Raw genomic sequence first — 13,570 nt, forward strand, 5'->3', positions numbered from 1 at the left:
CCTCCCCACACCCAGGCGGCTCTTAAAGGGGCCGCGGCACTGTTTGTGATAACAATAGCGCTTTCAAGTGGTGTCGGAAATCTTGACACTTCACACAAAACAAATGGCTGATAACGACTGGGACCCAATTCATCTTACTAACATAATCCTGAGAGGAAAAAAATAGATGCATTTCAGTTGCACAAAATGTTGTAAATTTTCCTGAAATTTCAAGCTTTTCGCCCCCTTGACCCTTTAGAAAATGATTAAATATAAAACACAGGGACAATGCTTTTTTTGTTATTGAACAGTTTAAAGTTATAGGCAACTACTGATGAGGAGAGTGGTTGGTTTTTAGGAATCACATTTTTACAGGGTTTTGGTTCTTGAATGCAGGTTTCTCAAAATATATGCCCATTTTCAAATATACAGTCCAGTTCTGCTGCACATTGATAAAGTGACAGAAAACATGTAAGTGGAAGGATGTGCTGAAGATTTCTTTCAATTTATTACACATTAGTTAAATTTACTCATGTATTATGATTTTATTAGTGTTATTTTTGCAGATAACACAATAGAGAGACTCACGATAACTTTTTATTGCATTTATTTTCATTTATGAAGACTGGGCACATTTAGGGATATTACCACTGAGGTGCCATGAGCAACTGCCCCATTGACCAGTGGATCAGGCTCTGTTGCACCAGGCAGCTAAGAGTTACCCCTCTAGGGAGTAGGTGCAGCCAGCATTATATTTTAATCCTTGTATAATCCAAGTAAACTGGAAGCAGACACTTATGAAACACACACACACACACACACACACACACACACACACGCACGCACGCACGCACGCACGCACGCACGCACGCACACACACACACACACACACACACACACACACACATTCACACACCTACACACAGGCACATGATGAGTGGACTGTCTTACCGTGAGAATGAAACTGGACATACCTGTCTGTGACTGGGTGTGTTACTGCATTGATATTTAATAACTATGACATGAATGTACTGCACAGGCAGTCTAAACGATAGGAAGACTGAAACAAAAGCTATAAAAGAAAATAACAAAATAAACATGTGTGAAAACCGACTTGAAAATTATTTGATTTCTTGTTGGATGGTGTTAAACATTATGACTATTTCTATCTTGATTTATCTGCAGAGATCACTGAATTGTTTTTGTTGTAGTTTCACTCTAATTAGAAAGGACTGAGTGAAACTGCTGATCTCTCACTTCTGTAGTTGATCACTTGCACTTTGCAGTAACTGTTCTCGGCCTCCAGATGTCGTCCTTTATACTGAATTGAAGAGACAGCTACTGCAAACACACACTCATTAGTCAGTTTGTGAGTAAATGAAACGTCACATCTATTTACCAGGGACTCTTACTTTATATTTATCAGAAATCAACATGCAGGTGAAAAATAAATGAACCCACTGTTAAAACTTCTCTCCATGTGTCACTTACAAAATTAAAGATATTAAATCATCTTGACATCAGGTGTCCTCATATAGTAATTACATGTCTTGGTAACACATTCCTGACAGGTGACAGTGGAAAGTAAAGCAGTAATGTGGTCGTAATGTTTTGTGTTATTCACATAGCTGATACTAGCTGCTTGTTTTTGTTGTTGTGTTTCATAATTTATTTTAAAACCAGACCATAATAACATATTCACATACAACAGACACACAATTAGAACAAAACAAATAACAGTACAACCAACAAGAACAACCAAACAAAAATTGTTAATACAGAAACAATACAATAAGACAATAAAAATAACTAATATTGCCTTATTGTATTGTTACTGTATTGATATGTGACTTTATGTGATGTGCCATCTCATTTTTGAGGGGGTCCTTATTACAGTAACAATAAAATATTATGATATTATCAATACAATAAGTTGATCAGAGTCCAGATTCATCCAGCACTGGAGATGGTGGTGGGGCAAGATATTTCCCACCCAGGCTTACACACTCAAAGGACATGCATTGATTTCTATTTATTCCTGGAAACTTACCCTAATTCTTAGCCCCCTTTAACCAACCTGACAACCAATTACAGTAAATATGTTTGCTTTTATTCGTATAAAGCAATGAGGTCATTGGTTTGTACAGCAGGTTATTACTGTATAGGAGTCACATATTCTGGCCACATCCAGCAGCTTTTACTGTAACCAAGTTGTTTTTATTGTGACTGTGACATGACCACAGCAGTAAAGGTCAATGTGAGTAATGATGAAAAACTACTGAGTCATACCAAAATCCTGATGTATTCCTTAACAAGCCGTGATCATTATGATTGTGAAATATAAACCACTTTTATGTTTATCATTGTAAGAAACCAGCCCCTGTGCGTTATCTCAGGAAATACTCCTAAAGTTTATAGCGGGAGGTTTAAAAAAAAAAATTTGGAAAGGTGTTCCACATGGAACAATATTAGGTCCCCTGATATTTATTCTTTTACATATTACAATTTTTCCATCTTACATTGCAGTGTCACTTTTTATGTGGATGAAATCGCCTTATATACCATCAGATAGATAGATAGATAGATAGATAGATAGATAGATAGATAGATAGATAGATAGATAGATAGATAGATAGATAGATAGATAGATAGATAGATAGATAGATAGATAGATAGATAGATAGATAGATAGATAGCATGGTTGAATATCACATGAGCAGAAACACTGTGGGTGTAAAGGTTGGGGAGAGACGCTAAATGAGATGCTGATAATTATGATGATAATAAACCGTTGTCCTCTTATCTTTAGATGTAATGGATCATTCTTTGTTGTAGACCTTTATGTTTTACTCCATATTGCGTCAAAAACATCCTCCACTTCCTGTGCAGAACACAGCACAATAAGGACGAGAGGACAGACTGAGGTCCCCACACAGATTCCTCAGCTGGGCAGAAATTAAAACGTTTGATCTGAGCTCTGAAGCTGTTTGTTTGGACCGGCTAAATGGAGCTATTGTATGCAAATATTGCGCACAGAAGCATATGACCTCTCCAGTGCAGGGCAGTGGCTAGTGTGAGAGAAATCATTAGCAATGCAAAGTCATGGTGCTCTGATACTCTTGTTCACAGTCACTGATTGAAAAAAAAAAAATCTGCTAATGTCGACGTAAATGTTTCTGGATGTACTTTATTCCAATCTGCAGCTGAAGGTAAGTTGGTTAGATCCCCTGCTTTATTACAAGATTGTGTGGCTGAGGAAATGTTGGATAGTTTAGTTTCAGTGTGTTCAGCTGGTTTATTCTGTGCTTACTTATGGGTATTGTTTGCTGTTGTGACCCCAGCCCTGGTTTAGACCCTTTACTATCATGTCTGTATATGACTTTAACTCTGACTCTCTAGAAAATGCGATTTTCTGTAAGTTTCCTTCAAACAAATGCCGTCTTTCTTATGTTGCTAATAGAAGCAGGCTAGCATTTATGAATGTAGTTGGTCACAGAATAGAGTTTGAATGTTCATGTTGTCTGAACCAGATAAATCCTTCTCTATCAATCACTGACACACTTCCACTGTTGGTGAACAAAGCATTTTCCTGCCAAGAGTGTGACAGTAATACACACACCGTTACGTTGGGTGCTGATGCCCACTTTGCATGCTACACCATGGCGACTGGTGAAAGCATGTCACATGACGCATGGTGCCAGACTTCAGTGTTGCACTCTTAAGTGGCCTGCCAACTGCAGAGGGGGGGCAGAGAGGCTTCCTTCTTCTCTGGGTTCACATCCATGCCAAAGCAGCGGGTCAGCATTGCCCTCTACGTCGCCTCCTATGCCTCTTACACCTCCTGCTGAGCCGGGTAACAACTCAGACATTTATACTAGACTGGAAATGCAAACATGTTGAAGACACAGGACAAGCAGCAGCGGTGCAGAGCAGATAAAACACTTTGGATACTTTTTGGACTTTTTGGAAAAGTTATAATTTACTCTTTGGAAAAGTTATAATTAATTTTTTTTTAAAAGGGGATTAGAAAACTGCTCTAACTTAAGTGCATTTTTAAGTTTTTCTTAGAGGGATTAAATATTTACACCTATAAAGGTACAGTATTATGTGACTTTGCACTTGGACTGAAGTTGCATCCGAATATTTGAATTATTATATTTGATCAATATCATATTAACAGTTATTTGATTAATTGATTGTTTTACAAAATGTCTGAAAATACCTAAAATTCATGTTAAAGCAAAAATGGATAAGCTTTTATTACAAAAAGTTTAATATTTCTTTTCAAAAAATTCAAATTTAATATATCAAAAATGTCATCAACGGCGGGGCAAGTTTTGGATATCATTAAAGTGGATAGGTAGCTAATAAATGTATACTTGATTATAACAGAACCTTTTAAAAGTTCATTTTATCACCGTCTAAAATTGAACTAATTTCTATCGCAGCGGCACAGCGACAATAACCACAGTGATGACACGAGTACAAAGTTTAAGTCAGTGTCAGTAAGACAATTATGTTTGTTAGTTTTATACAGAGCGACATTTAAAAAACATTTTAAGAGTTTATGACAATTAGGTTGAACAGACAAGAGGCATTTTTGGAAGAAGACACGGGAGTCTGCGGGGTTGTGTCAAATTAAATTTGAAATCATTTAAATCAGTCAGCAATGCAGAAGTAAAAAAATATTCCCACTGGTATTTACACCAGTTAAACCTCAAAACATGGGACTCATGGGTAACAATTACAGTTGGAAGTGTCAAAATGAAGTAGGTACTTTATTTTAAGTGTCGTTTTTTTTGTGCTTTTTGAAAATGAGCAGTGAAAGAATCTGAGGGTGATTTCAAGCAGAATTTCTCTACACTTTACACTTTAAGGACTGTTAGACTGGCGCCAGTGGAAATGTCAGATGATTCAGCTGGAAGGTTCAAATGAGGTCACGCTTAACCTTTTTTCTTAGTTATCAAGGCATGCTCTATGAGGTTTGGTTACATTTTTTAATGTGTAAGTGAGACACAAAATAGGAAGATAACAGTCAAATTTTTTTGACTATTACAATAATATAATAATATTATATTTCTGTTTGTTGGTTTGTGTTATTTTATTTATTGTACGTTACTTTCGTGTGCTTGGATTTATTTGTTCTTGCAGGTTTGTTTTCTTATGTGCCGTATCATGTTTTGTATTTATTGAAATTGCTTAGATCACAATTCAGCATTTTAATCTAATGTTTTTTTGTTTCTTTGTTTGTTCTGTTTTTTTGTTCTTTCTTCATCAGACCCGGAACCAAAGATGAACTGGGCATCATTTTATGCTGTAATCAGCGGTGTGAACAGACACTCTACAGGCATCGGCCGCATCTGGCTCTCTGTCCTGTTCATTTTCCGCATCCTGGTCCTGGTGGTTGCAGCGGAGAGCGTGTGGGGGGATGAGAAGTCCGGCTTCACCTGCAACACCCAGCAGCCCGGCTGCAACAGCGTCTGCTACGACCACTTCTTCCCCATCTCTCACATCCGCCTGTGGGCCCTCCAGCTCATCCTGGTCTCCACTCCCGCCCTGCTCGTGGCCATGCACGTGGCCCACCGCCGCCATGTTGACAAGAGGATCTACAAAATGTCAGGCCGGACCAACCCCAAAGACCTGGAGCAGATAAAGACCCAGAAGATGAAAATCACAGGGGCTCTCTGGTGGACGTACGTCATCAGCCTGTTGTTCCGCATTGTCTTCGAGGTCACCTTTATGTACGTGTTTTACATGATCTACCCCGGTTACAAGATGATCCGGCTGGTGAAGTGTGACTCATACCCCTGTCCCAACACGGTGGACTGCTTCGTGTCGAGGCCCACAGAGAAGACTGTCTTCACCGTGTTCATGCTGGCCGTGTCAGGGGTCTGCATCCTGCTCAACATTGCCGAGGTGGTCTTCCTGGTGGGGAAGGCCTGCGGTAAGCATTTGCACAATGCTGGAGACTCAACTATGGGGGCTTGGATCCACAAACTCTGCTCATACTAATAAAACATACTGATGTCAAACCTGCACAACAAAGGGATAATTAAGTGACCCAGGCAACAACACTGAAATTAACTTGTGAGTAAAACTCATAAAATATCATAAGATACACTGTAGCCTACACCACAGTTTCATGTTCATGTGCATGGTGATGATTCATCCGGTAGTTATGACCAAAACTTTCACAAAAGTGACAATAATATTATATAACCAAAGATAATAGCTTGATGTTTGGCCAAATAAAGTTCAATTAAGTAACATTTATAAAGCAACATCATAGACTTTCATTGTCATGGACTCTTTTATTATGATGAACATTTTTGGTCTTGAAATGAAATATTGAGAAAAGTGTTTGAAAGTAATCAGATTAGGTCTGATGTGATTATTATTTTTCATCAAATATGATCAGAACAACATGCTTTAGTCTAAATCATCGTGAACGGCCTGGAGGATTTATGTTTTGTCTTTTTGTTTGTTTGGTTGTTTCTTTGCAGCTGTTATTAGTGACATATTATACTAATATTTGGAGAACGTGTTACATTTCATAAATGTTAAATGATAAAGTGTTTGTTTAATACAGATTTGTGACATTGGTGGGTACATGACTCCTTCAGAAACAAAGCAATAACTCAAGCCAAAACTGAAATGAACTGCAAACTTTCTTTTTTCCAAAGTTCACTACTGATTTCTAAACATGTTATTTAAATCCATTCATATTAAAGCTGGATGTTTGGTTATATGTTGTCATTACACACAAGCAAAAAGTTGACCAGAGTTTGTGTAATTGTGCAATTTTTACTAGATGTTCTCACCAAATCAAACTTGAAAAGTTGAAGATTACACATGTGAAATGACTGTGCCTCCTTAAATATGACCCCAACATGCAAGTAAATAAAAATAGTTCTGTTGTACTTTATTTTGATAGGACTTCCTGACTACGTTGAAATACACATCTAACACCATAAATCACTGGAGAGCCGCAATTAAGCCGCAGCCACAGTGGTGCCACTCTGTCATCAGAAAATCTGAATGAAACTTCATTCGGCGTCTCCGTCGCCATCTTTAGGCGCGAGACCCTCAGAGCCATGTTGCCACCTGTGGGGAAACATCTCAGGCTGATTAAGTTCTACCTCTGAAGGCCAGAGTGCAGAGTGTGGGGTTATCAATAGCCTCCCCATGTACGGGGTCAGTGTGTGGGTGACAATGGTCGACCCAGGGACAGCTGGACCCACCGTGGCTGAGCACGGGGGCAGGTCTCTTTTTATGGGACTTCAACACACACCATCTATAGACGAGAAGCACATTGTACCAGATCACATTGTGCTGTAGCAAAACAGATTCCTCTGATCTGTTATTCCTGTCTCTGTCATTTTTAGGGTTTGAAAAGAGTTTTGATTTGGCTTAGTGTAATACCTTAAGTTAAGTAAAAGTAACAATTTCGGTCTTAATCTGTGTTCAATCAGTGTTTAATTTGATTATATACATTTGATTTGAATGATTTGAAAGGTAACTACTGGCTGTATTTGTGTTATAAATGCAGTAAATTAAAATAAAGTAGGCTATTATAAAATGAAAATAAGTAGTTGCATAAGTGTGCATACATTTTCAGGTTACATTTCAACAGTGGAGAAGAGAAGAGAATTTTCTTCAGTGAAAACAATAATTAGGGTTAGGGTTAGGGTTAGGGTTAGTCATACATTCAATATTGTACTCAAATTAAACAACAGATGAATTTTCATCAAAACGCACCTTAGTAAAGTACCATTGTAAAAGTAAAGTAACACCACTTAGAAATATGGATTTTTATTACACATTGGAAATATTAGATACATTTTATATGTAAACAGGATTATAATGCTATTGCTCATGCAGTGTATATACATGTGACACTGTGGAGTGGGACACACTGTTGTTGTTTATCATACATATCATATCAAGTGTATTGTTTCGCTCTCCCTGATAAGTGAGGGAGCTCTGGTGTAAAGCAGCAGAACAAATAAGAACAAAACAAATAAATTGTTCATACAGTAACCACTGTTAATTAAATATACTGTATTTAATGAGCAAAGAAACATGTCAAGAGTTAGTTATGACATAAAGTCAATAAAACAGAAATGAGGTTTGAACATCTTTCCTGGCACAGTGCCCCAGACTGCAGCTCTGCATTCAACACTGTCAAGGGTCACAACACCATGAGAGGGACAACAAAGCCACTCCCATCACCGTGAATTATATTTAGCACACTGTGACATGGAAGACCCTCACCCAGCCCAGCAGAAGAAACTTTCTTCTTAAACGAAGGCGTTTTCACACTTTATTCACAGGCAGGGGATGTGTTTTTTTTTCTTTTGTTTTTTTTTTTTCAATCTGTGCTCATGTTGAGACCAGGCAGGGGTTTAGTTGTTTAGTTGTGGTGTCTTGTTGAACGCCGGGCATTGATCAGGTCAGAGTGGGAGGGATCACAGTGAGAACTATCTTAGGGAAGTTTATCTTGGCACTTGCATTTTCCTCTGTGGATCAGGAGAACATGGCCTCTGTGTGAGCTCCAGAAGACCACGCTGCTGTGGGAGATGAACATTACCAGGTATGTCTTTATGAATTAAGATACTGGAGATCTTCAATATTGTTAGAAATAGTTTTAATGTTGCCATAATTGGGTTACATAGAAATATTTCATGTATTAGTCTACATCTGCATGTAAAATAATGAATGAAATCCAGCCCTAGTTTCATTACTTACAGCAGTTATGACTGGGTAAAATGTTTTTTTATTTTTTATTTCCATCTTAAAATCCTGGTGTTCACAGTGTTCTACCTCTGACCACATACTGGGCTTACTGGGACAAGTACAGTTATTTTTAAAATGTACATCTTTGCAATGCCATCACCGAAATTTAAACTAGAAACCTAATTCTGGAGTCGGGGAGCACTGTTGGATTCAGTGTCATGAGATATAAGCTGAGGCTCGGTCTTCACCCAGCCTGCTCCAGGGCTTTCTCTCACACACAGTCAGCTGTGTCCTGCTCTGTCTTATCACCACATATTGGTTAACACACAAGATTTTGGAATACAAACAGTGGATTCATGATCAATCAATGATCCTATTGGTTAGTGCCTCTTGGAATTCCAGATGTGCAGTAGCTGTCGGCTGTGTGGTGTCAAGAGCAAGAATAAGTACAGCAGAGAAGATTGGGCTACCATTGGGTTTTCCATAAAAAATATTAAAAAGAGAAAAGTAAACCTGCTTCATATGAGAGATAACTTCTGCAATATGAATAAAACTAGACTTGAAAGTGAATTGTAAAGAATCAAAATGACTTTTGTTTTGGTTTATTTTGGTTTTATTGGATTTAATTTGACCACAGAGTAAATGCACAGATTATCAGTTTAAACCTCATTATTCATTTTTGCATGCATGTGATATGTGAAGGCGAGAAAGCTGATGACATTTGTAGGGGCCCACAATAACCGCCAAGTCAAGGGGCAGAGGCCCAGTTCAGTTTTCTTTCAGGGGCCCAGAATTCTTAGCGACGGCCCTGGAAATGATATTGGGTTTATTTAGATCCTGCTTGCCTCTTAATTTGTTTTTAGAGCCAATTATCAATATTTCATCAATAACTACAATAGATCAGATGACAATGTGCAATAAGAAGGTGTTGCATGTATGGAACTTTTCTTTTTTTTTTTAGCTTCTTCCAGCTCATTGTTTTAGTTTTCTAGGCCTAAGTTTTATGGTTCTGGTTGAAAAAAACAAAAAACAAAAAAACATTGTTTCCACTGTTGTGCAGTGTCAGGACATATTGAACATGTTTCATTCATCCAACCAAAAGTAAAACACTGATGGAGTTTGTGTGTTTAAACATGGCGTTTGTATTTGTCTTTACAGGTGTATCTCCTGGTTTTGTCGATAAAGCTGAGTGTGTATCTGTGAGCCAGTATGGGCGACTGGAACTTGTTGGGGAAGTTGCTGGAGAGTGCCCAGGAGCACTCCACCGTCGTGGGCAAGGTCTGGCTCACAGTGCTGTTCATCTTCCGCATCCTGGTGCTGGGAGCGGCGGCTGAGAAGGTGTGGGGCGACGAGCAGTCCGGCTTCACCTGCGACACCAAACAGCCCGGTTGTCAGAACGTCTGCTACGACAAGACCTTCCCCATCTCTCACATCCGCTTCTGGGTGATGCAGATCATCTTTGTCTCGACACCAACTCTCATTTATCTGGGCCACATCCTCCACCTGGTCCGCATGGAGGAGAAGGAGAAGGAGAAGGAGAAAGCTCTCGCCCTGCAGAGTGAAAAGCAGCCGCAGCTACTAGGCCACAAGACCAAGAAGGCTCCAGTCAAAGACAACCAGGGCCACGTGCGTTTGAAGGGCGCATTGCTGCGAACCTACGTCTTAAACATTATATTCAAGACCCTGTTTGAAGTGGCCTTTATCGTAGCTCAATACCTCCTCTATGGCTTTGAGCTCAAACCGATGTACACCTGCGACCGCTGGCCCTGCCCCAACACGGTGAACTGCTACATCTCCAGACCCACGGAGAAGACGGTCTTCATCCTCTTCATGTTGGTGGTGGCCTGCCTCTCGCTGCTGCTCAACCTGGTGGAGATGTACCATCTAGGTTTCACAAAGTGCCACCAGGGACTCCGCTACAGACGATCACAGGCTGCAAGCGAGGCCTCCAAGCACCTCACCGAGGCGGTTATGCCCTTTGTGCCGAGCTACACCTACTTTGCTGGTCATCCTGCAGTGCCTGAGCCTTTCCCGGCGGACTCCAAGTACGGCATGGCAGAGCCGACCTCTGCCTACAGCCCCTACAACAGCAAAGCCGTTTACAAGCAAAACAGAGACAACTTGGCCGTGGAGAGGAAAGGTAAATCGGAAGGAGATGACACAAAGGAGAGGAAAAACTCCATTCCTGTCTTTGAGACACCCGTTGAAAATCATCGGAGAAACAGCCAGTCGAGCAAACACAGCACCAATAAGAGCCGACTGGACGACTTGAAGATCTAGGGAAACTTCTGTGTTTCTATTCAAGACTCAGGAACAACTTAATTTAGCCTTTGCATGAGTAATGAAAACTGTGTGGGACAAAACTACTGAGTGAAGACAGAACAGATCAAAGCAATGTTCAATTTACACTTCAAGACTTAAGAGCACATGATGACAACTTTGTAGAACATGTATCAAGTGCATTTGTGTGAAACCTTTATGGTGCCTCTTTAATGTGAAAGAATTTACATATTGGTGTAAAACCCAAGATGTCCCCCCCAGTCGTGGTTTAACAGGGTGATGTGATAATAAACTCTCTACTGCTCTGATTGTGCTTTAAAAAGCAAAGACTCCCCCTCTGCTCATTCAAATCAAGTCTTAATTCCTCTTTTAACATAATTTAATGATTCACATTTCCTTGTTTAACCTCAACACTCCTCTGTATGTTCATATAAGAGCTTCTGCATTTTCTAAAAGTTGTCAAATCTATTTCCACATGCTCAGTAGTTTTGACATCAGTTAACTTCCGTATTCATGAGTCATTGGAGAAGTTGTTGTTTACAAGTGATTTACTTGAATTAAAACTGTGAGGTGCATGAAAAACGTGTAAATACGTATGGTACAGATTGAATTTCTTACTGTCAATTGATTTAACATGCACAACTACAGCTTTTTATATACATACTCATGTATGTATAAGTATTCAAAGGCTTCATAGTTTACCATGGCAGTTTTCTCAAGAGACTTAGTAAGTTTTTCCATTTAACATTTGCTTTTCAAATGCTTGACAAATACTGGTAATAAATATCAACATGTTCACCTGGATTAACTGTCATACTCACCTTTTTGTGACTGTAATCGGATTAAACTGATGTGCAGAGAAGAAGTGTCGTGTCAAAATGTCTCTTTTAATTCAGATATCATATTCTGTGATCAGCTGCAGACTGAAATAACTCAGATTTCCACACACGCTTACATTTTTTTCTGCCCACATTGAGCTTTTCCACAGTGTATCTAGGTGAGCTGATGGTGATGTGACATAAATAAAAACTGCAGTCATAAAAATTTTATTTTTCATGCAGCAGCTCAGCAGCAAACGTCTCAGTTTCAGAGCTGGACTACCTATGTCGACATTTACATAAGCTTCTTATAAGATTATAGCTGCTGCGCAGCGATGGGTCGGGTCCGGGCTACTTTTGGGCATATTTAGGCAATTCTGAGCAACAAACAGGAGAATAGGAAGACAAGACAGTTGTCCTTATAGTGTCCAATTTGCATCAGTTGAGGATTGAACCCACAACCTCGGGAACCAAAGACTGTTGTCTATCGCACTGAGCTAATTGACAAGTGGCAGCTCAACAGTGGCTTCACAAATTGAGTAAGCCATTCACTGTCTTGTAGGCAGAAAAAGAAAAATCAGTTTTTGAGGTAAAATAATGATATGTATTTGTCAAACATCTACTATGAGCCTAAGATGTTAGGAGCCTTTGCAGATGGTCCAGTCCAAGTTATTTGGATTTTTAAATTTAGAAGCTTGCTGTGATGCCACCATTAGGACAATTGTCTTGTGTTTCGTGTTGAGGACATTTGACATTTTGATTTGTCATCATCATCATCCTGGCTGGGTCTTGAACTCACAACCTCTGACACCAAGAACCAGCGCTTAACTCAGTGAGCTAATTATCTGGAAGTGAGACATGGTGTGTGTCTTCTCAAATAGACTCAGGGAGTCAGTGTCCGGGCAGCTGTTGTGGACGCAGATTTCTGTTATCTAAACAAAAATCTGTTAATACATAAATTGCATTTAGACAGCAAAATAGCTTGAGGACATCTGCCATTTCAAACTGTCATCATCATCATCTTCTCCCTCGCTGGGTCTCGAACTCACAATCTCTGACACCGAGAACCAGCTCCTAACTCACTGAGCTAATTGGCTGGTACTGAGACCTGCTGTGTAGCTTCATTTATCCACTCAGGTGAGCCAGTGCCCGGGCAGCTGTTGTGATGAAATGGTCAAAATGTCAATAATTCAGTCATCTAAACAAAAATCTGATAATACATAAATTGCATCTTGACAGCATGGAAATGTTGGTGATTTGTTTTTAATGATAAGTGTTTTGCTTCATAAGAGAAAATATGATGTTTATAAATTCCAGTCTCACATTGACTGCAGTTGTTCCCATGAGAGCAGAATTCAAAATGTTCTAGAAAATTCAGTTTTTGAATTAAAATTCTGATATTTGCCAAACTTCATCAACCATGACTCCAGAATATTCTCATTTTTTTTCAGGAAGTTTGAAAATGTATTTAGCAAGAATTTGATGGTATATGTTTATAGTACTGTTTACAGTCAAACGTTTTCATGCACTGTAGGCTCAATTTTTGCTTAATCAAAAATCCGAGAAACAAGTTTTGTGGAGGACAGTCTGGAGATGCTCTGTAGCAAGTTTGGTGTCAATTGAGCAAAAATTGTGGGAGGAGATACATTTTAAAAGTTTTACAGTTATTGAAAAAAACAGAGTGATGGACTTCATAATTTGTAATAAGTTTAAGTTGACAAAAGTTTCAGCAGTATTGAGGCGACATTGTGGTGAAG

The 13,570-nt window shown here is 39.2% G+C and overlaps 2 protein-coding genes across 3 annotated transcripts; both read left to right on the top strand.

The window, feature by feature from the left end:
• Positions 1–2,890: 2,890 nt before the first annotated feature.
• Positions 2,891–6,385, top strand: gjb1a (gap junction protein beta 1a). 2 transcript variants are annotated; one of them, XM_085797637.1, is made up of 2 exons: positions 2,891–3,188; positions 5,258–6,383. In XM_085797637.1, the coding sequence occupies exon 2, from the start codon at positions 5,272–5,274 to the stop codon at positions 5,989–5,991; it is 720 nt and encodes a 239-aa protein (XP_085653763.1). In that variant the 5' UTR covers positions 2,891–3,188; positions 5,258–5,271; the 3' UTR covers positions 5,992–6,383. The 2 variants fall into 2 exon arrangements, with proteins under 2 accessions (XP_085653763.1, XP_085653762.1); XM_085797636.1 differs by lacking the exon at positions 2,891–3,188 and adding an exon at positions 3,565–3,832 and having other exon boundaries at positions 5,258–6,385.
• Positions 6,386–8,225: 1,840 nt separating this feature from the next.
• gja2 (gap junction protein, alpha 2) lies at positions 8,226–11,855 on the top strand. Its single transcript, XM_085797638.1, has 2 exons — positions 8,226–8,572; positions 9,874–11,855. Exon 2 carries the CDS (start codon positions 9,925–9,927, stop codon positions 10,993–10,995), a length of 1,071 nt encoding a protein of 356 aa, XP_085653764.1. The 5' UTR covers positions 8,226–8,572; positions 9,874–9,924; the 3' UTR covers positions 10,996–11,855.
• Positions 11,856–13,570: the final 1,715 nt, after the last annotated feature.

The sequence above is a fragment of the Trachurus japonicus genome, chromosome 14 (assembly GCF_045865225.1).
Source record: "Trachurus japonicus isolate A0001 chromosome 14, Traja_1.0".
NCBI lineage: Eukaryota > Metazoa > Chordata > Actinopteri > Carangiformes > Carangidae > Trachurus > Trachurus japonicus.